This window comes from Panthera pardus, unplaced genomic scaffold (assembly GCF_024362965.1).
Source record: "Panthera pardus isolate Hobbes unplaced genomic scaffold, ASM2436296v1 HiC_scaffold_7, whole genome shotgun sequence".
Classification (NCBI taxonomy): domain Eukaryota; kingdom Metazoa; phylum Chordata; class Mammalia; order Carnivora; family Felidae; genus Panthera; species Panthera pardus.
The window spans coordinates 56,324,418-56,348,420 of NW_026527002.1; the positions used below are offsets into that span (position 1 = coordinate 56,324,418).

The 24,003-nt window shown below is 34.3% G+C and overlaps 1 protein-coding gene across 6 annotated transcripts in view; it reads right to left on the reverse strand.

Moving 5' to 3' along the window:
- Positions 1 to 24,003, reverse strand: part of CSMD3 (CUB and Sushi multiple domains 3) — a 1,247,213-nt gene that overhangs the window by 10,347 nt on the left and 1,212,863 nt on the right. For all 6 annotated transcript variants that reach the window (XM_053896606.1, XM_019467839.2, XM_019467838.2 and 3 more), the window contains 5 exons: positions 18,916 to 19,027; positions 16,378 to 16,557; positions 14,447 to 14,512; positions 8,741 to 8,899; positions 1,072 to 1,184 (listed from right to left, as the gene is read on the reverse strand). In XM_053896606.1, coding sequence (XP_053752581.1) covers positions 1,072 to 1,184; positions 8,741 to 8,899; positions 14,447 to 14,512; positions 16,378 to 16,557; positions 18,916 to 19,027 — 630 coding nt within the window. The remainder of the gene's footprint in view (positions 1 to 1,071; positions 1,185 to 8,740; positions 8,900 to 14,446; positions 14,513 to 16,377; positions 16,558 to 18,915; positions 19,028 to 24,003) is intronic.

The following is a 24,003-nucleotide window of genomic DNA, read 5'->3' on the forward strand; positions in this document are numbered from 1 at the left end:
AACCTTGAATCTTCACCCTAAAAAGCAAAATATCATACCAATCCACCCATAGAAGTTTGACATTTCAGAAACAAGTGGTTTATTCTTTATTATCAGACATCACACTCATTTTGGTCATTTTTAAAAATGAAATGCTTCTAAATAGAATAGCTTAAACTCTAATATTTAAACAAATGAATTCATTTTGTTTGCTTCCTAGATAAAATAATACAACTAAATGATTTGAGTGCATTGAAGACATGAATTCATTTCCAATTCCATGAATAACAGCAGATAGGGAAATAGGATAAACGTTTTTACCCCCTCAGGCACTAAACTTACAGAAGCCTATGACCTACTATCTTCTTTCCTTTTAGATCTTCCTTGTAAAAGAAGACCTGTTGCTTGAGGGGATATAGTCAGAGCTCTCCTCATTGTTTTTTAGCAAAGACTCCAGGTCAATATGTGAATGGAAGACTAGTTACTTCCAACTGCCAATTTAGAAACTCCATTCATGTAAGTGGCTGAATAGGACAGGGTGACTCCACGGTGAAGCTATGGCAACCATCTCCCCAAATGAAGTAATTCACATCACTTTATTTTCATAAACAACTTTATAAAATATTCTAAATCTGTTAAATTTAGAGAAAAAAACTTAAATGTAATGGCATACTTAATTTTTTTATGCATTTTGTAAATATGTTGTATGTGTCTTAAATAGTAATTCCATACAAAGAATGAATTATATTTTATCCAGATTTACTTTGCATAGTACTGGTCATAGACAAAATACATTTAATGAAAGCAATGAAAAACTATGACTCTCATACACATAAACATTACAAATGTAAGCATATTAATCAGAATCCAATAACCCTAGGTATAACATTCTAGATTACTAAGTATTTACATTGAATCTTTTTTCCAAACAAAAAATTTACCCATAATAGTAATTTTCCCATTTTATATGTGCATGTGTATTCATAATTAGCCCAATTTAGAAAACCACCTTTTTTTTGGAATTTTAATGACAAACCAAAGCACAAATTGGTTATTAAAATCAGCAGAAGATATTTAGAACACTATACTTACAAAGCCATCCATGGCCCAATTGTCCTCCTTCATTTTCTTCACAGAAGCATGCATTGGTACTTTAATAAGGTAGATGTGTAACATTAGGCGAGCTTCCTGGCTTTTATACACCCCTGTAAAATGTAAGGACATTTTAGTCTACTAATTTTGTAAGTAGTTATGCTTCATTATATTATCTTTAACTCCTTAAATATATAAGGTAATATATGTGAAAAGAAAAGGAATCAAACAAGGCCAAGTCAAGGCCAGCTTCATTCATAAGGCTTTCTACAAATCCTACAGTATATGTTAATCTCTCATCTGAAATTCTCAACTTGAATTTTAATTGTGGGGTTGAAATTGCTTATGTTATTAAAATTAAGTATTACTGTTATTAATAACATCATTCCATGATATTACCAATAAAATGACTTCATTCCCCAATAAGATTTAAAATCTTCAAGGATGTACAACAAACGTTAAAATCCCTCATAGGTTTCTTAATAATAAATTGGGTGCCAACCCTGTGAAAGAGTATTCTAAGTACTGCTGGAGCCACAAAGAAGAATATATACATTCCTATCTAAAGATAGGATGCTTAAAAGCATTTCCAATGAAGTAGGAAATGTAAGTCACATATATAATCAACTGAAATACATGAAAAAATATGATAAATAAAAGGCCAGAACAGAGAGGGATCATTTCACAATGGAGTGATCAGGAAATGCTTATTGAGAAAAGGTATTTGAATGGGTCTTAAAAATCAAGTACAATTTTTAGTTTAAAAAGGTAAATATAGGAAATAGCATAAAAAAAGTAAAAATATATACATAATTTTTTTTCATAAACAGTGGATATTCTACAAGTAGGAATAATATGATATATGTGCTTAGGGGAAAAACAGGAGAAAAAAATTCTAAGTAAAAATTTTGTGATTAATAGTGGAAATATGACTCATTCATTAATTTATTTAATCTTTCACCTATGTAATAAGGTATCATAAGAATGGACTGGGAATACAAAGATGACACATAGATCTTGACCTAAGTGGTTACATCTAATAAGGGAAGACAAAAAAGTGATCAAAAATAATATTGTTGGGAAAATATCGTAATTGATTTCCACGGACACTGTGATGGCAAATTAATCTATTTGTTTTTATATATTTGCAGGAATTTATTTTGAAATTTTTCTAGATTAGGTTAAGTATACATTTATTTTTCAGAAATCTCTAAAATAAAAAAAAAATGTTTATGTCTCAAAGTTAAATCAGTAGTCACAATTTAAATGAATTTCTTTTGCCAATATAAAACTTCTTGCAGTTTATATCACTGTAGCTGTGTATAGTTTTTAAAATATAATACATATTAACTACTAATACTTTAACTCTGAGTTTAATGGGGAATCAGTCAATAATACAAAACTATGTTTGATAGTTATCCTAAAATTTGCAAAATCAATAATTATGATTTTATTTTCTATTTCATTGATACCACAAATTATTATTAATAATTTCTTAGGATATATATACAGCCAAGTAGTTTAAACAAATATATTACATATTTGCAGTATGAATATTTAAAAATATTTTTTTAAATGAGAGCAATAATTCAAATTCATTACTTTGACAATATTCATTGAGGCCTATTTTGTTCCAGCTGCTGTTCTAGCTTCTGAGAAGCAGTGATGACCTGGAAGGCAAGAGAGCTTCCCTTTTAGAACTTACATTGTTGGAGTGTAGATGAACAAAATGTCATATCACATCCTGTAACACCATATTACTCTATACTAATACTATACTAATTTCAAACAATGAAAAGAAGAAAGTGAAACAGGTAAGACTGTCTAAGAGTGTGTCTGACTGTATTTATAATGAGAAAGTTACTTTAGATGGGGTCATAAGGAGTACTGTTGATGAGATGACATTTGAGAAAATATCTAAATGTCAGAAAAACCAGAACAATCAAAGATAATGAGGGAAATTTATACTAGAAAGAGGACACAGAAACTTGAAAAAGCTGAGCAGTTGGATAGGGGATCCCTTATGCTTGTTTAAAGTAGTGTAGCTCTACCTTTTCTGTCTTAAACTATGGTGTCCACCTAAATACTGTCATTTGAAGAAATGATTTTGTGTCCATAAAATAGCTTACAGGTCACTGATCTTGCCTCTTTGGTGTTACGAGAATACAGAAAAAATTAGTTATTCAAATTAAAAGTTCTTTTCTATTTCATGATGTCTCATTCCAGCCACATCAAAATATCCATGAATGACTCAGGTGCAAGACACAAAACAAGCTTTTAAAACACACAAAATGACAAAATGGAGGAATTCTCCCCAAAAGAAAGTTCAAGCAGAAATCACAGCCAGAAAATTGCTCAAAACAGAAATAAATAATATATCTGAACAAGAATTTAGAATGACAGTCAAAGGTAATAGCTGAGCTTGAAAAAAGCATAGAAGACATGAGAGAAACTCTTGCTGCAGAGGCCAAAGACCTAAGAACTAGTCAGGATAAATTAAAAAATACTATAACTGAGATGTTATAGTAAATAACATCTAGACTAATAATAACAGTCTAGTAATAGACTAATAATAGTCTAGTAAATAAACTAGACACAGTGACAGAGAGGATGGAAGATGCAGAAGAAAGAATAGGTGAAATTGAAGATAAGGTTATGGAAAATAATAAAGCTGAAAAAAAAGAGGGAAATGGAATTACTAGATCATAAGGGGAGAATTAGAGAACTGATTCCATGAAATGAAACAATATCTTTATTATAAGAGTTGTAGAAGAAGAAGAGCAAGAGAAAAGGTCAAAAGGTTTATTTGTACAAATTATAGCCAAAAACTTCCCTCATCTGGGGAAGGAAACAGGCATCCAAGTCTAAGAGGCAGAGAGAACTCCCTTTAAAATCTACAAAAAGAGGTCAACATCATTACATATCATAGTGAAACTGGCAAAACACAAAGATAAAGAGAGAATTCTGAAAGCAGCTAGGGACAAAATGTCCTTAACCTACAAGGGTAGACATATAAGGATAGTAACAGACCTGTCCACTGAAACTTGGCAGGCCAGAGGGAGTAGCAGGAAATATTCAGTGTGCTGAATAGGAAAAATATGCAGCCAAGAATCCTTTATCCAGAAAGGATGTCATTCATAACAGAAGGGGAGATAAAGACTTTCCCAGACAAACAAAAACTAAATGAGTTCATTACCACTAAATCATTCCTGTAGGAGATTCTAAGGGGGAACTCTGTGAGTGGAAAGCAGCAAAGACCACAAAAGACCAGAGGACATCACCACAAACGTGAAATCCACAGATAACACAACGGCGCTAAATTCATATCTTTCAATTATCACTCAATGTAAATGGACTAAATGCCCCAATCAAAAGACATAGGATATCAGAATGGATAAAAAAAAAACAAACAAAAAAACCCCCAAAACAACAACAACAACAACAACAAAAAACCCTAGATCCATCTATATGCTGCCTACAAGAGACTCATTTAGACCTAAGGACACCTGCAAATTGAAAGTGAGAGGAGGGAGAGCTATCTATTATTCTAATAGACATCAAAAGAAAGCCAGAGTAACCATACTTAAATCACATAAACTAGATTTTAAAATAAAGACTGTAACAATGGATGAAGAAGGGCATTATATCATATTTAAGGGGTCTATCCATCAAGAAGAGTAACTATTGTAAATATTTATGCCCCCAAAGTGAAAGCACCCAAATACATAAATCAATCACGAACATAAACTTTTTGATAAGAACACCATAATTGTAGGAGACTTACAATTAATTTGAAACTAATAAGTAAATTAAATCTAAGTCCTAAATTAATAAAACTCCACTTATAATAATGGACACATCATCTAGGCATAAAATCAATAAGGAAACAATAGCTCTGAAGGACACATTGGACCAGAAGGACTTAACATATATATTCAGAACATTTCATCCTAAAGTAGCAGAATACACATTCTTCTCAAGTGCACATGGTACATTCTCCAAAATTGATCACATACCCAGTCACAAAACAGCCTTCAGCAGGTACAAAAAGATTGAGATAATACCATGCATATTTTCAGATCACAACACTATGAAACTTGAAATCAACCACAAGAAAAAATCTGGAAATCCTCCAAATACATGGAGGTTAAAGAACATCCCACTTAAGAATGAATGGATTAAGCAGGAAATTAAAGAAAAAATAAAAATATACATGGAAGCAAATGAAAATGAAAACATGACAGTTTGAACTCTTTGGGATGCAGGAAAGGCAATCCTAAGAAGAAAATACATTGCATTTCAGGCCTATCTCAAGAAGCAGTAAATGTCCCAAATACACAACCTAACCTCACACCTAAAGGAGCTAGAAAAGCAGCAGCAAATAAAGCCCAAAGCCAGCAGAAGAAGGGAAATGATAAACATTAGAGCACAAATAAATGATATAGAATCCAAAACAAAACAGTAGAACAGATTAGTGAAACTAAAAGCTGGTTTTTTAAAAGAATAAACAAAATTTATAAGATCTTAGCCAGACTTTTCAAAAAAGAAAGAGAGAGGACCCAAATAGATAAAATAATGAGTGAAAGAGGAGCAATCATAACCAACACCATAGAAATATAAACAATTATAAGAGAATACTATGAAAAATTATAAGAGAATACTATGCACAAACTGGACAATCTAGAAGAAATGGAAAAATTGCTAGATACTCACACATTAAAACTCATACAGGAAGAAATAGAAAATTTGAAAAGACCCATCCAGCAGAGAAATTGAATCGGTTATCAAAAATCTCCCAACAAATAAGAGTCCTGGGCCAGATGACTTCCCAGGGGAATTCTACCAGACATTTAAAGCAGAGTTAATATGTATTCTTCTCAAACTGTTCCAAAAAATAGAAGTGGAAGGAAAGTTTCCAAACTCATTCTATGAAGCCAACATTACCTTGATTCCAAACCAGACAAATATTCCACTAAAAAAGAGAATACAGATCAATATCCCTGATGAACCTGGATGCAAAAATTCTTACTAAGATACTACCAAATCAAATTCAACAGTACATTAAAAGAATTATTCATCATGATCAAGTGGGATTCATTCCTGGGCTGCAGGACAGGTATCAATGATATCCGCAAAGACAGATATCAATATTCACAGATCAATGTGATATAACACATTAAGAGAAGAAAGGATAAGAACGATATGATCTCACCAATAGATGCAGAAAACACATTTGATGAAATATAGCAAAACCTCAAGAAAGTCAGCAAAGAAGGAACATATCTTAACATCATAAAACTCATATATTAAAGGCCCACAGCTAATATCATCCTCAATGGAGAAAAACTGAGAGCTTTCCCCCTAAGATCATGGAACACGACAGGGATGTCCACTCTCACCACTGTTGTTCAAGAGTGTTGGAAGTCTTAGCCTCAGCAATCAGACAACAAAAAGAAAGAAAAGGTATCCAAATTGGCAAAGAAAAAGTCAAACTTTCACTTTTCACAGATGACATGATACTCTACATGGAAAACCCAAAAGACTCCACTCCAAAACTGCTAGAACTGATACATGAATTCAGCAAAGTAGAAGGATATAAAATCAATGTACAGAAATCAGTTGCATTTCTGTATGCCAATAATGAAGCAGCAGAAAGAAAAGTTAAGGAATCAATCCCATTTACAACTGCACCAAAATACCTAGGAATAAATCTAACCAAAGAGGTAAAAGATCTGTATGCTGAAAACTATAGAAAGCTTATAAAAGAAATTGAAGAAGACACAAAATAATGGAAAAACATTTCATGCCTATGGACTGGAAGAAAAAATATTATTAACATGTCGATACTACCCAAAGCAATCTACACATTTAATGCAATCCCTACCCAAATAACACCAGTATTCTTCACAAATGATCCTAAAATTTGTATGGAACCACAAAAACCCCAAATAGCCAAAGTAATTTTGAAAAAGAAAAACAAACCTGAGGCATCACAATCCCGGACTTTAACCTATATTACAAAGCTGTAATAACTAAGACAGTATGGTATTGGCACAAAAACAGACACATAGATCAATGGAATGAAATAGAAAACCCAGAAATGGACCCACAAATATATCGCTGACTAATCTTCAACAAAGCAGGAAAGAGTAGCCATTGGAAAAAAGACAGTCTCTTTAGCAAATGGTGCTGGGGGAACTGGACAGCAACATACAGAAGAATGAAACTGGACAACTTTATTACACCATACACAAAAATAAATTCAAAATGGATGTAAAACCTAAATGTGTGACAGGAAACCTTCAAAACTCTACAAGAGAAAACAGGTAGCAACCTCTCTGTCCTCGACTGAAGCAACTTCTTACTAGACACATCGCTGAAGGCAAGGGAAATAAAAGCAAAAATCAGCTATTGGAAAATCCTCATCAAGATAAAAACTGCACAGCAAAGGAAACAACCAACAAAACTAAAATGGAACCGACAGAATGGGAGAAGAGATTTGCAAATGACATATCTGATAAAGGGTTAGTATCCAAAATCTATAAAGAACTAAAGAAACTTAAATATAAAAAACAAATAATCCAGTGAAGAAACAGGCAAAAAGACATGAATAAACACTCCTCCAGAGAAGACATCCAGATTGGCAAACAGACACATGAAAATATGCTCAACATCACTCATCATCAGGGAAATACAGATCAAAACCACAATGAGATACCACCTCACACTGGTCAGAATGGCTAAAATTAACAACTCAGGAAACAACAGATGTTGGCAAAGATGTGGAGAAAGGGGGACACTTTTCAACTGTTGGTGGGAATGCAAACTGGTGCAGCCACTCTGAAAAACAATGTGGAGTTTCCTCAAAAAATTAAAAATAGAACTACCCTACGACCCACAATTGCACTATACTAGTAACTTACCCAAAGGCTACAGGATTGCTGATCCCAAGGGGCGCAATGTTTATAGCAGTACTAACAACAATAACCAAATTATGGAAGAGCCCAAATGTCCATCAACTGAGGAATGGATAAAGTAGATGTGGTACATATATACAATGGAATACGACTTGGCGATATGAAAGAATGAAATCTTGCAATTTGAAACAACATGGATGGAACCGGAGGGTATTATGCTAAGCAAAATAAGTCATTCAGAGAAAGACAGGTATCATATAATTTGACTCACATGTGGAATGTGAGAAACTCAATAGATGAACATAGGGGAAGGGAAGGAAAAATAAGAGAAAAACAAAGAGGGCTTCAAACAATAAGAGACTCTTAAATACAGAGAACAAACTGAAAGCTGCTGGAAGGAGGTGGTGGGTTAAATGTGTAATGGGCATGAAGCAGGGCACTTTTCAGGATGATCACTGGGTGTCATATGTAAGAGATGAATCACTGGATTCTACTCCTGAAGCCAAGACTACACTGTATGTTAACTAACTTGCATAAAAAAATATTCATGCGTGAGCTTATTTTGGAATCCGCGTTTTACATTTGTGTAGTAATACTCCTGTATAAATCCAAAGATTGGCAAGCTTTATTTCTGGATAATTATGAATGTCATTAAAATTTAAGAAATATTTCACAGTATAAAAATCACTAATATGACGACATGATGGAGGTGAAAGCATGAAGGCGTCATTTGCTCTTCTTTAATGTGATACCTGAAAGTAGCAGTTCCATGTTGCTATTGCTGAGTGTTGCATTGACTCTTCCAGTGGAAGCATTGAAACTAGTAACTGTCAAGGTCATGGGTTGTTTCCTTCCTTTGAAATTGTAAGAGCCTTTCCATATATAATTTTGGGCAAACACGTCATCAGGAACTGCAAATAGATTAAATACACACATTAATTTTATGGTGCCCTGTAAATATAAACATTAAATAGTGGGTTAGAGAATATTAGTTTAGTGAATAACGATATTTTGCTAAACAGACAATAATGTGACGTGTGTAATATAAAGTGAATTCTTCAGATTTATTTCGAGTCTTGGGGAATAAACCAAAATTGCCATAACCTAGGTTTGTAATCATACATGAGTCACCAATTAAAGATGGACAAAACCAATTAAAGACATACACTTATATTCAGAACCAGCTAAACATCAAATTTACTTGTATTTGGTCTCCTTTAGGAACATATTTCTTTCAAAAGGAAGATAAAGTGATTTTACCAAGCCAAGTCAGTCTGCATACAAGTCCCAAAAGGCCTTGTTTTCTCCTGGCACTGTGAATGGATTTTTCAGAGGAAGAGCATAGAGTTAACCCCCTCTTGCAGCATAGCCCTGAAAGGCTGTCGGGAGGGGTGCTCCTTTGCCCCCCTTACACAATACTGAGTTCAGTTATTCCAATAATAGATGCTCCTGAGGAAGAACAGGGCTCCACCATATCGACAGCTTTGATTTTATGGGTATTTTTAGAAATAAAGGAATTGTCACTAGAAATTGCCCAACTCTCGTGGGAGAGAGAGATGAATTTGGTAGAATCAAATAACATTCTAAATGTTAGAAAACTTTCCTCTAAGTAAGAAATGCTCTTCATTTTAGATATATCCAAATAAGGCACTATATTTATATAAATTAGTTATGTAATATATAGTTATGTAAGTCAAGAATGGCAAAGTCTACTCAGTTCCTGAAAAGAGGCTGAGAGAAGCTTCCATTAACCCTATACATGACAATAAAACACATCCCCCCAAAGCGGCTATTCCAGGGAGCCATGCTTATTTGTGCAAGTGAGTGAATAACAGAATAGGGAAAAGTCTTTTTTTTTTCCTAACAAGTTATTGACAGTTTGCCACCTGCTCTTCTCTACACGCATCACACTTCTTATGACCCAGATCACAGAGACTGGGTTACATTCCCTGAATTCTACTCAACAAATGAAAATAACAAAACCACTGTAGACATAAAATACAGAAAATATAAACTATGGTCAAGAGTTGAATATTTTCTGAATATTCACCCAATGTGATTTTTTTTCCTCTGGTAATTCAAAAGTAAAGTAGCTGAAAGACTAGAAGTGCAGGCACTAGGGTTAGGCTGTTATATTTAAGCCCCCCTGTGCGATTTATAAGCTGTGTGGTTTTTGCACACAGATAAATGACTTATCTCTCTAAACCTATATTTCCTCCTGAGTGAAATGAGGTTGGCTTAGAGTTGTGAGGAAGGTTCAATGAGATAAGGAATGTGAAGTGTTTAGCTGAGTGTTAGTCGCTGCCATTACTACTGCTGCTGCTACGATTATTCAGATTACCAGGAAGACTGTGGAGCTTTGAACTTACTACGCAACTGCTAATAAAATATATATTTAGCAGACACATAGTAAGTATAATGAATAATCCATGTTTCTGGCTTTGTGATCTTTGCAAAGTCATCCTTGTACTGGCACTCCCTTCCCAAACCTCAAAGAATACCGCTATGTACCCTCTAGGGGAATGCTATGCTATGTATGTATAGGGGAGTTTTACCTAAAACTTTGATACAGTGTATGAGTAAAAAGCCCTCGATATGTGGTAAGCATGTTAAAGTTTTTTGTAAAAAAAAAAAAGAAAAAAGTGTACCTAAAACGAGTTTACAGGAGGGAGTCATGAGCTATATTGGCCTGCACTAGAAAGACCTGGAATTTGGAGAAAATAGCATCTTCCCAGCAGAGGTAAGAGCAGGAGCAAGGGAGAAAGATATTCTAATGGCAGTGCCTAAAAAATAGTAGGAGCCCTTTAAGTGTGGTTGTCTCTATGTTTATTTCCACCTGGACTGGACTGTGATTACTCTTTGCTCTCTCTGAACCTTTAAAGAAAATCTGTTATACCTGATGATCTTATCTGTGGTGCTTAGACGAAATCCTGTTGGTTGAAGGAGATTAAAGAGGACCACAGTGGCAGGAGAAAACAGCAACAGAAAGAAGTAGGTAGTAGCAGCAGCAAAGTATATTGCATCAGGTTTAATCATTGATGTGGTAGTAAATGTTTAACTAGTGGGTCTCCAGGAAAACAAAACAAAACAAAGCAAAAACTGATATGCAGTATTTGCTGATTTCCATAAGTGTATATATTCCCATAATAACAGATTTCAACCTACTACCAATATGACATCACTGAATGCAAAGCTTGGAAGAATGCACAGAATGGTCTGTGCTGAACCTCTACCTGCTGGCTCCACAATGCCACTTCTACTCTCTACTTTTTGAGAAATGGAACTCAGGTTGGACAAAGCAGACACTATTTGGTTATTTATATTCCCATGTACAGTGGGAATGATAATACTTCTATGTTTAGTCTATTTTGAGATTTAGATATGAATGTGTATTTGGCAGTTCTTTGAAGCTCTAAAATGCCATCCCACTATCACTGATGTGGATATCAATGAAAAGAAGATGGCATGATCCTTTCTTTCAATACGTCCGAATTTAAACTTTACTTCACAGGCTTCATAGCATTGTTAAATGTAGCATCATGCTCCTGACTGACACAATTCCCAAATATCATTCCTGTTATTTTGGAGTAATCTAATCACAGTGCCTCATGATTTTCAATTAAATGTTTCTAATGTTATTCCATTTAAGATAACATTCACCTTGAAGAGTTACAGATATTTTTACTCAGGTTAAAGAAATTCCTTTCCTCTTCCAATTTATGAAGCATCTTTTAAAATTATAAATAGGCGTTGATTTTATCAATTATTTTCTGTGTAGGCACTGCGCTGATCAACATTGTTTGCATTTTAATCTCGTAATTCACAGATTACTTTTAAGGATTATTTAACATAAAAATGTTCCTGCATATCTATCATGAACCCAGGTTGGTTTTGATGTGTCATTTTTTGGTTATTCTGTTGGATTTTATAATTTTGGATTTGATTTGGTAAGATTTTACGTAGGATATTTTTATCCGTACATCTTGAGTCAAATGAGTTTGCAATTTTCCCTTTTGTATAATCTCTTTCTGAGTTATTCGAATTATGTTGGACTTATAGAATGAGTTTTCTTGACTAGAAGAGATTTTATAAAATGGGATGATCTGTTCTGCTCCTTGAAAGTTTGGTGGAATTCATCAGTAGAGCCATAAGGACCTGTTTTTTTCTCTGTGGAAACAGTTTTCAACTTCACTTTAGTTTTATAGGATCATTCAAGTTTTCTTTTCTAGGTCTGGTAAGATATTCTTTTCTACAATTTGTCCATTTATTTAGAGTTGACTGTTATTGATAGTTTTAATTAATATAATTATAATTGATCTAATCAATGCTAATGTAGTTATGTTCACATTTCCTTTTGTTATACTATTTAATATTTGTTTCTTTTGCGATCAATCTTACCAGAAATTTTCCACTTTTTTCCCCCAAAACACCACCTTTGGCTCTGTTTCTTCCATTGTGTCTCTTGTGGGGAGGGTGGTTAGTTCATTTTTATTATTGTATTTATTTTTCTGCTTTCTTTTGGTTATTCTGTTCTACTTTATATATCTTCTTAACAAGGATACTTAATTCATTAGTTATGAGGCTTTCTTCTTTTGTAATGTAAGAATTTAAAGCTATAAATTCCCCTCACAACTTCGCTTTTGGTATACAGCCAAAGTTTTGATATTTAGATTTTTCAGTATACCTAAATTCTAGGGTTATATAGTTTTTAAATTACTTCTTTAATTTAGGAGTTACTTATAAATGTTGATTTTGTTTTTTATTCTAAATATTCAGAAATTTTTTAAATGGACCTATTTTCTTATCAACTTTTACTTGCATCATGGTCAGATATCAGCCCTGAAGGCTAATTTTGCTTTGAAATTTATGCATTTGTATTTATTATTTAATATATAATCAATTGTTATACATATTCCATGTGCTTTGAATAAGATATATATTCTATAATTGTTTGATACAGAAATCTTTATGTATGAAAATTGGGTCAAGCTAATTAATTGTGTTGTTCTTCCATATTCTTTTTAACTTTTTTTGCCTGTCTGATTTATTTATTGGTGACCATAGGTCATGTTTTGCCTGGGACAGTCCACTTTTACATTTGATGTACTAGAGTTATTATTCAAAATACTTATCTACTACTAGATAAACCATGTCCCTCGGAAAAGTCTGCATTGATTGACCACTGTGGTTTTCTGACTCCATTGCTAAACTTACTCTCTTATGTTGACATATTCTCTGATTGCTTTAGTGACATTCAGTCTATTTCCACTGCACATTGAATAAATCAGTATTTCAGACTTATTTTTTTGTGGGTACTCCAGCTTTATAGCATGTACCTTGAGAACTTCTAAACGCAACTAAAATTAGAACCTAACACTGTTTCTGGCTTAGTGTAACTAGATCAAATCTATCTCCAAAGTACAGATTAAATGCTGTCTTTAATTTTATTTGTAGCTTTTAATTTATATAGTGTAAATAAAATACAGACTAATACTAAAAAAGCAGCTCTCATATACTGAGGTCTTACTATGGGCTAAGCACTTCACAATTCATTTTCATGAAGTTCAGTTATAATAATCTAATCATGTTTCTTTTGCGTAGATTAAAAATGGAGGCTCAGATATATAACTTTTCTAAAGTCATAGCATAGGGGGTATATAACCTGGTAACTAAATTAAGGTTGTAGGACTTAAAAGACCATGTTTTTAATGATTAAATTTAAAATTTTGGTTTTTAAATCAATAATTGAAAATAAATAGAAGATTTTGCTGAACTTTTGCTCTCATACCAAGTGTATTTGGTTCCTTTTTAAAAATATATATATATTTAAAAATTATATATAATATCTCATTTATCTAATTTTTGTTTTAATGTTTTAAATAAAGCATTGCTGGGGAACCTGGGTGGCTCAAGTTTAAGCGTCCAACTTTAGCTCAGGTCAGGATCTCACAGCTAGTGAGTTCGAGCCCCACGTCAGGCACTGTACTGACACCTCAGAGCCTGAAGCCTGCTTCAGATTCCATGTCTCCATTTGTCTCTGCCCCTCCCCTGCTTGTACTCTCTTTCTCTCTCAAAAATAGATAAGCATAAAAATAAAAAAAATAAAGTATTGCCATTATAGTATAGTCATTTTCAGATACTCCTGAAGGGATATTTTATAGAGAGAACTATAAGCATTATTTTTGGAATATTAGCATGTCTAATTCATAGTTTTTTCCATACGGAATGAATATATAAATATATATATAAATATATATATAAATATATATATAAATATATATATAAATATATATAAAATATATATATATAAATATATATATAAATATATATATAAATATATATATATAAATATATATATAATATATATAAATATATATATAAAATGTTCACTTCATCAAGAAAATAGTAGATCACTTTTAGAAATGATGACTTATAGAAAAACTACTGAAATTACTAACCACTTAGCTTTGGGCTGGGTGTTCCTAGAGCAGGTCTCGGATCTTTCACCAATATTTTGGAACCAGCTATAAAAAAAAAAAAAAGTAGGTTTACAGAAGTTAATATAATTAATAACACACAGTGATGCATTGTTCATTTTATTCTCAGGCATAGCATATAATTTTCTCCAAAATATCCTATTCATCCTAACATCTCAGTACCTACTCAACACTTTTGTTGTGCAGCTAACAACTTCAATAATTACCCCATTGTAGGCCAGGGGGATGAGGGAAAGATTAGTGCTGCTTTTTCATTTTAGGATTCTCTTATTTTAAATTCATAAACCAACAAGCAAACAGTTGATTACAGCATGATAGCTGAAGGCTAAGGGTATGTTCCTGTTGCACAAAGGCAGAAATAATTTAGTAGGGTGTGTGTTAAAAAATAAAAATTTGTTAAGGTGACCCATGATGTTATAAGAAATTGGAAAGACTCAAAACTAAGGAGTTAATATTGAAGTTTTAAGCCAAATCAAATGTAGTTCAAAGTAAGGAAATCATGTGGGTTGCTGGATGTCCCTGTAAAGTTATAGGAGTTATGACATTCAGTACATATGCAGTGAAGACTGTTTAAGGGGTCGTCTTCTCCCTTAGAACAATATAATGTCTTTAAAAGGTTTTAAGGGAGATAAGGCTGCTGTAGGAGTCCCAGTAGAGATAATGCTGACTTAGCCTACCATAGTAGTGATGATAAACAGCAAAGTGGATAGATAAAAATGTTATTGAAATCCTGTTGGATTTAAATGGGCTTTTAATCTTTCAATCTCATGAAAAATTTAAAGCAAACTGAGAAGTGTTCTTGCTAAGAGAAGAGAGTGAAAACATCTCAAAAAGGAGACGTGTGTGAATGCTACAAGAGAAGAAGAATTAGAAGGGCTGAAAAAAAAAAGGAAAAGGAATTTATTGATGACCTTATCAAGAATTCTAGAAAAATTTCCTCTATTCCTTGTTCTGAACACATAACCCTTTGTCTCTGGTAAACTCACTACATCTTATTCAGATGGGGATTGTCCTGATGAAGCAGCAAGAGAAGTAGACACTCCTGGTCAAAATACTATATATCACCCTAGCTGAATGACAGATTTGGAGGCAGGCTCCATTTAAAACTGATCAGACTCCTGAGTAGTGCTTTCCTGATCAAGAAGTTTTGGCAAAAACTCTTTCTAGCCAAAAGATATCAGCCCAGCGATGCTGGAAGCAATTTTCCCTACTGTGGCAGGTTGAATAATGTGACCCCAAAATTCATGTTCACCAAGAATCTCAAAATATGGCCTTATTTGGTAATAGGGTCTTTGAAGATGTAATTAATTGGGGATCCAGAGGTGATATAGTCCTGAAATCCAGTGACTGGTGTTCTTAAGAAGAGGAGATGGCATACAGAGAAAGGAAAGGATGCCACATGAGATGGAGGCAGAAATTGCTGTGAGGCAACTTATGAACCAAGGAAAGCCGAGGATAGCCAGAAGCTGCCATAAACAAGCAAGAGATGAAGCATGACTGTTCCCTAAGGACTTCAGAGGGTGCATGTTTCTACCAACACCTTGATTTGGGGCTTCTGGCCTCCAGAACTGTAAGAGAATAAATTTCTGCTTTTTTTAAGGTATCCGGCTTGTGGTACTTTATTACAACAGCCCAGAAAGCTAATACACCTACCATGATTAAATAACTAGAAGAAGGAATAAAGAAGAGAAAACAGATCATAGAACAGAAACTATAAAAAGACCTCAATAATATTCCTGTGCCTCTGGATCCAGAAGTGCCTACCCTTGGAGTTGATTGACAAACTTCTCTAGTTCCTAAGCTAATCTGAGTTGAGTGTTTGTCTCCTGCATTTTAGGAAGGCTGAAATAGTATAACAGCTTCTGTCAAAAGCTTCTATAATGAAAACTTACCTTCACAAACAGGAACTTTTCCAGTCCAGGTGTTATCAGACCTACACACTCTATGCTCTGTTCCACCTGCCAAGAAGAAGCCAGGCTGGCAGGTATAAATGAGAGTATAGCCATGAGATGGAAGGTCCATTCCTACTACATTTGCATGAGCAGGAGTTTCTGGTTGTTTACAGCTGTGGGCTATATTAAGAAAAGAGAAAAGTGTTCATTTTTTATATACATGTTAAGAAAATTCTGAGATAAGAGTAAAGATGAATACACCTTTGCATAGTTATTCTAATTTTTTCAAGGAAAATGTATCAATGTCAATATACATATTAATTTCATAGACTAGCATGTCCTAAGCAATCATCTGTGGAACACTGGTAGCTGTTAAAAGGTAAGCTGAGGGGGGGAAAGCTGAGGATAATTAAGCTAATATATGTGTACTATATCACTATTCTAGACACTCACAATACACATTAGTATTTTATTTATTTTATTAAAACCGCTTTTGTTTTGTTTTAAGTTTACTTATTTGAGAGAGAGAGCATGCGGGGTAGGGACGGAGAGAACAGGGAGACAGACAATCCCAAGCAGGCTCCAACATCATCAGCACAGAGCTGATGGGCTCAAGCTCACAAACCATGAGATCATGACCGGAGCTGGAATTAAGAGTTGGATGCTTAACTGTCTGAGCCACCCGGGCACCCCTAAACATTAGCATTTTAAAGGATGTAAGAGGTCCTATAGTAATTTACCTGTCAAAGTTTGACAAACTCAGATTTTCTATGCCAGTTTATGGAATATTATTTTATTATTTTTTTATATTTATTTTAAATTGTAAAAACATTTTCTAAAGTTAAATACAATCACAGCTCAGCATGTCATTCTGATATTAATATTTCCTAATGTAGAAAGTACAATTTAATAATTTTTGACATGTGAAATTTTCTGGTCATATTTTAGGTCCATAAGTAGCAGCGTTTTCATTCTTTTAACTTTTGTCTCCTTTTCTCCATGCTTCCTCCCACTCTTGATTCGCTATCTTGGTTCTATTTTACCCACTGATATGCCATTTCTTGGCCCTGCCCCCACTTTACGTGTTTTATGTCTTACAAATAACATTCCTTTTCTCAGAGATAGATGCTACAAGGAATTTTCTCCCTAAACCAGACAGCATTTCTGATCATTTGTTCCTGGATATGGATACTTAAAAGTTTGTCTCTGAAAAAAAAATGTTCTGTGGACAAATTTGTTTGAAAAAACAAATTTCCACCCCTTTCCCAATGGAGATTTACAAAACTATACATAAGAGCTAACATTTTAAAATATTATCTGATAAACAGTGTGTTACATGTTTTATATTTAATATAATTCAGTTATTGACATTTAATACTTTGGGGGGAAATAATGCTACAGATAAACAGATAGTCTGTCTCTACTACATTCTTAACCCTCACATTATGCACACAGTAGCAGTCTGAGATACTTTCAGTAACAGCTTTATTTCAATCCTATTCCATACTGAAGTCATCAAAGAACTTTGGTTTACTAAGAAATACCTAGTGACATCTCACACAGTTTCTAAAGTATGTACTCTACTGAATTCTCTGTTAAGGAATTCGGCTATATTTAAATTTCAGCCAACCAGGCATGTGACATGACTTCTCTGTGGAGTGTTCTGCTGCTTTTCAGTGAGCTGCGGGTCCACAGAGGCTCCCGTGATCAATTGAGTGGTTCTGAACAGGGCTAGAGTGAAGTCACAAGACTTATTTAGACTTCAGCAAATCCTAAAAGCTGGACACCATTCTAATGAGTATTTCTACTCCTGCTAACTCTTTATTGTTTTTCCCTGAGAGGCTCATGATTTTAAAAGATAGGAAAGGAGATAAAAAAAAAAAAAAAAAGAAAGTGGGAGGGAAAGAGATAAGTAATTCACCAGCTGAAACTTATTTCTAACTGCAAGTCAGAAAAGACAGCTTCATGACCTTGGGTTTTGTTCTTTAATCTGTACAAGTGATCTCAATTTAGGGTCAGTGCACATTTAGAAGCTCCAGGAAAGCCTGAAATAGTATTCAAATTTTTGGTCAAGATGTTCATGTGTATTTCCTTCCATGAATGTTTCTATCTTTCGTCATTCTCAGAGGGTTTCAGAAGTGATGAAAGATTAAGAGGCACTAAATTGGAGCCTCCTCAGTGCACTTCGGATTCATAGGTGCAGATCTATGCATTGATAAACTAATAATCATTTAAAATTACCAGATGGCCAAGCTGAACACAATTAAAGAGCTTTGCAAGAAAGAACAAAATTATGCCTCGTGCCTTCTGACTTCTTTAAAAAGAATGCTCCTTAATTGGCATTGGGATTATGATACAGTAATAAAGTTTTATTTTACAGTAATAAAGTAATATATGTAAATTATGTTCCATCATAATCTAAAAAAAATCCACGTACTACATCTTTTGTGTAGATACAGATGTACTTCCCACTTGTAAGAAAAAATGTATATAAATTCTGGTCTGTGGTAAGTACAACTTCATACCCACAGTACTTACGTATGCACTCAGGCTGAATTCCACTCCATGTGAGGTCAGGAAGGCAAGTACGTGTTGTAGACCCTTGAAGAAGGTGTCCTTTTTTGCAATGAAATTGCACAACACTTCCTACCTATAGCAGATTTCAGAGAAAAAAAAACAAACATACCAATGCAACTTCAAATATGGCAACACATAGAAAAAAACCTTGGATGAGAAAATGCTTTCAAAAGAAATTCTGCATGGTGAAAGCTGGAAGAAAAAGATATTTAAAACTGATTTAAAATAAAATTGGGGAAAAATCAAAACTAAGGATAAATTTACATCTCTTTGTGTACATATCATTGTCAAATATTTAAGTATCCAATGCTTGTATAGGTGCCAAACATGTTGCCATGGTTGTTTAAAGAAAATATATAAGATATTAAAAGCCAATAAGCTACATGTGACTACAAGACAGAGAGTTAAATAAAGATAAAAAAAATGGATGAAGTTAGAAAGGGAAATAAAGATAACTAACAGTGTAAGAGGCAAATGAATATGGAAGACAGTAAATGCAATATGAGATTAGATGCAAATGTGTTTACTGAAGGTTGGGATTGTAAAAATACACACTGTAAGAGAAGCAAAGTTTGCACTAAGTTTTAAGGATGTGAAGCTTACATAAAAACATAGAACACGGCTCTCAAAGTGTGGTTCCCAGACCAGTAACCTCATTGTCACTAGAAATACAAATTCGGGGACCTTACTTACTCCACACCCACTAAATCAGAAACTCTGAGTAGGGAACCAACAAGCCACGTTGTAACAAGTCCTCCATGTGATTTTAATGAACAATAACATTTGAGAACAACTGATATAAAAGTAGAAAAGATAAGAACATGATGAGAAAATGCAGAAAGGTTAAAATAGACATCATATAGTTCAGGAAAAAAGAAAGTACGTTTGGTTGATTGGCATGGATACTTCACACGGTGAGCTGAGAAGTTGACGGGAGGTAAAGCGGGAAGCAGTGAGATCCAGAAAAACAAAAAAAAAGGAAAAAGAAAACAGACCCCAGAAATGTGTATGTGGTTTTAACTCTGGATCTGATCTTGCTTGAATAAGCTATATTTCTTCTTTGAGACTTAATCTATAAATAAAGATGGTAATATTATTTGTCTTGAGATTTGTTTTAAGAATTAAATGAAATAGGGCATATAATCTATCCATACACGGATGGCACATAGGTTTTAAATAAATCCTAGCTTTAATTATTAAGTCAAAGACATAAGTAAGAATCCATTTCTGAAGAGTCTCAAATGGTAGGCCATGGCATTTAAACTCTTTTTTTAATGAAAACATAAAGTTGCTAGAGCTCTCAGAGCAAGAAAAATTTGTGTTGAAAATACCATCTTTGGAAAATTAACTTAGCCACTGCATAAAGAAACTACTCAGCAAAAAGAATGACAAGCAGCGATTTAATCACGAGGCCAGCCCTACTGGATTAGATTTGAAGGGCTAAAAGCTGAACATGTGGGAGTAGACCTGGGAAGGACGTGGTTAGCTCAAACTACATTACAGGAAAAAAATCATCAAGATTTATTAAATGATTACAGCTGGAAGACAAGGGGAGGAATATTTAGTGTTTGCCACTTCAGCCTTCCCCAGCACACCAGAGTCTGAGAGCCATCAGCCCTCCTCGTAGGACTTTTCACAAACACCCTGTTTCCTTCCTCCCCACTTAGTTCCTACTTGCACTTGCTAAAACAACATGAGGCTGAGCTTAAGGTGACATAATTTGATCCAAGATCCCATTTGGACCTCGAGACCAGCTAAATGCTACCATTTCTCATATTCCCATTATAACCCAGAATGATGCTACACAAGAAACATTCCATTCCAAGGGTTGCTCTCTGATAGCAACACTTACTCTTTCAGTTGTCTTACATTTTCTCTTCGAAGACATCCTCACGATAGCCTTGAGATCTCTTACCCCCCTCAAGGACCCATTTTGTCCAGGGCCACTACACTGTTCAGCTCCAGGGAGTATTGTTCACCCCGAATTCAACATAAATGAAGTCCTTCAAATTGTGCTCCAGGACATGCAGTTCACATACTCTGAAGTTGTGCAAGATGGTGCTGCACGGACTAGTCGATTTCTGTTTTGTCGTTGTTGTTTGTTTATTTTTCAGAGAGAGAGGGAGAGAGAGAACAGGGAGGGGCAGGACGAAGGGGCTGTCGGGGGGACAGAGGATCCAAAGTAGGCTGTGTCCTGCCAGCAGAGAGCCCAATGCCAGACTCCAGCTCACAAACGGTAAAATCATGACCTGAGCCAAAGTTGGATGCTTAACTGACTCAGCTACCCAGGCGCCCTTGGAGTAGTCCATTTCTTTTTTTTTTAATTTTTTTAATTTTTTTTTAAAGTTTATTCATTTTTGAGAGACAGAGCATGAGTGGGGGAGGGGCAGAGAGAGAGGGAGACACAGAATCCGAAGCAGGCTCCAGGCTCTGAGCTGTCAGCACAGAGCCTGATGGGGGCTCAAACTCACAAACTGCGAGATCATGACCTGAGCCGAAGTCGGACGCTCAACCGCCAGTCCATTTCTTATATGGACTAGTTTATGTGACTCAACAGGTAGATTTTGCAATTCTGTTCTTCAGTCCAACTGGTTTTACGCAACCCATCACCTCCACCACTCTAGCAATCCTACTTTTAGGCTCAAACTCAGTTAATGTTGCCACCTTCCACTCATGAATCTCCCCTCATTCAATTTACCACCAAATACTGATAATTTTACTTCCTAAATCTTTCACAAACTGCCCCCTTCTGTCTTTCTCCACTTTTATATCCTGTTTTAGTCCTCCGTATCTTTTCTACCGGTTTGGTTCTCAGATTATAGCAGATATCATAATTAGGAGGACTTTCCAGAACACAGATAGCTGAGCCTCCCTGGAGAGTTTCTGACTGGGTAGATGTGGGGGAGGCCCAGAATCTGTATTTCCCACAATTTCCTAATTAATACTGCCGCCGCTTGGTCAGGGGCCACACTTTGAGAACTACTGTCATAATTACAATAATCATAACTACAATTGTGATAATTATATAACTTGTTTCCATTTCTCCAATCTTGACCACAATTACATTTATTTTCGACACTAAAGTCAGAGTAATCAACATGAAAGTGTGACCTTTGCATTCTCCTTCTTAAAATCTTTACTGCTTATCACCCATAGGTTAAGTTACATTGTATTAGCTTGTCAAATAAAAGCCTCCATATCCTGACCACAGCCAATCCCTCTGGTTTCTTCATTGACCACTTACTTTTACTCAAATTGTACTCTTATAACAACAAATTTTTATTGTTCCCTTAATGCATGCATATTTTCATGCTGTTTACCCTGCATGAAATGTCTTTCCCAACTTTCTTTTCCTAGCTCTTATCCTAAAAGATTTATCTGAGACAACATTTTTAGAAAGGCTTCCCTGTAGCAACAGAGTAGGAGAACTTTTTTTATGTCCTTCCTTAGCAACTTTCAAAGTTACCAATGTTATCATCTATCCTATAAAGTCACCCACACACTAGAAGTTAGCTTCTCTAGGTTAGGGACTGTGTTACTCGCTTGTGCGCACCAAGAGCTCTTGAAAATGGTAAATCAACTGAAGGAATGGGGGCTAATAATTTAATTTTACAAAATCAGTTGATTACCTAACTTAAGAAGATTTAACATATTGGGGCACCTGGGTGGCTCGGTCCGTTAAGCCTCCAACTTCGACTCAGGTCATGATCTCCTGGTTCCTGAGTTCGAGCCCCTTGTCGGCTCTGTGCTGACAGCTCAGAGCCCGGAGCCTGCTTCAGATTCTGTCTCCCTCTCTCTCTGCCCCTCCTCTGCTTGCATGTGTGCGCTCTCTCTCTCTCTCTCTCTCTCTCTCTCTCTCTCTCTCTCAAAAATAAATAAAGGTTAAAAAATAAATTAAAAACAAACTAAAACTAAAAAGATTTAACATGTCTATAGTTCCTTTAAATACAGGGATATCCCTTCTACACTTTACATGGCATGAAGCTAAATCACTGTTTATTCTTTGAGGAGTACATTTAGGCTGCTTCATTAAGACTTGATGATCATAAGATATAAGAAACATGTGGGATTACAAAGACTTTTTTTTTTTTACTTGTAAGACTTTTCCCCTTATTTCTGTAAACTTTTCTGAAGTCATCATAAATACTGCTTTAGATATTAACCAGATACCAGAGAAGTAAAGTTTATTTAAAGACTTTCTATATGTCACTAATACATGTAATAACTAGTTTTGTCAAATTCACAAATACTTATACCAAATATCTAATATAACTAGAATTAAAGAAATTTTCTAATTAATTTTTTATTCAGAATTTATTATAGTTAAATACATTACCAGAATTTTCTCCAAATAACAGTGCATTAATAGACACTTTTTTAGTTATTAGCCCACTTAATAGTATATTTTATATAGCTCTCCATGCTTTTCCAACTAGTGATGTTATAACCTTCTGATTCTAAATTAACTTCTAATGTGAATAATATAATTTGGCTACCTTTGGGAAAAATAAGTTTACATTATCCAATTCAAAAAATTCTTGAAAAAATAATTTAGGCACAATTTTCTCACCAATATTTACTAATAAAAAGTGCTCTGGATAACCAATTATATGCAATGTAAAAACATGGAATATTATTTTTATATCAGGAATTAAAAATTATCTATTTATATTTTAATTGCAGCCAATGTTTAAATAAAAATTAAGTTGGACGCAAATCGCACGTTTTGTACAAAAGCATTATAAAATATTAAGACATGTCTACTTGGTAAATATAATTTATCTTCTTTAATTCCTTATTTCTTTTATGTGTTATATCTTAGTTTCTAAACTGTGAAGTTTAGATAGCTAATCAAGGCATAATAGAAATTTTGTATAAATTTAGAACACTCTAAGTAAGATCTTTCTCTTCCATGATATTTCATAGCAAATTACTCTTGCTTTCCTAGAACTTTATTTGTGTCTGATTTTTAGCATCACATATTAAAGATATCTATTTGATATATATTTATATAACACACATATATATGGCTTTACAATTTATAGGCTT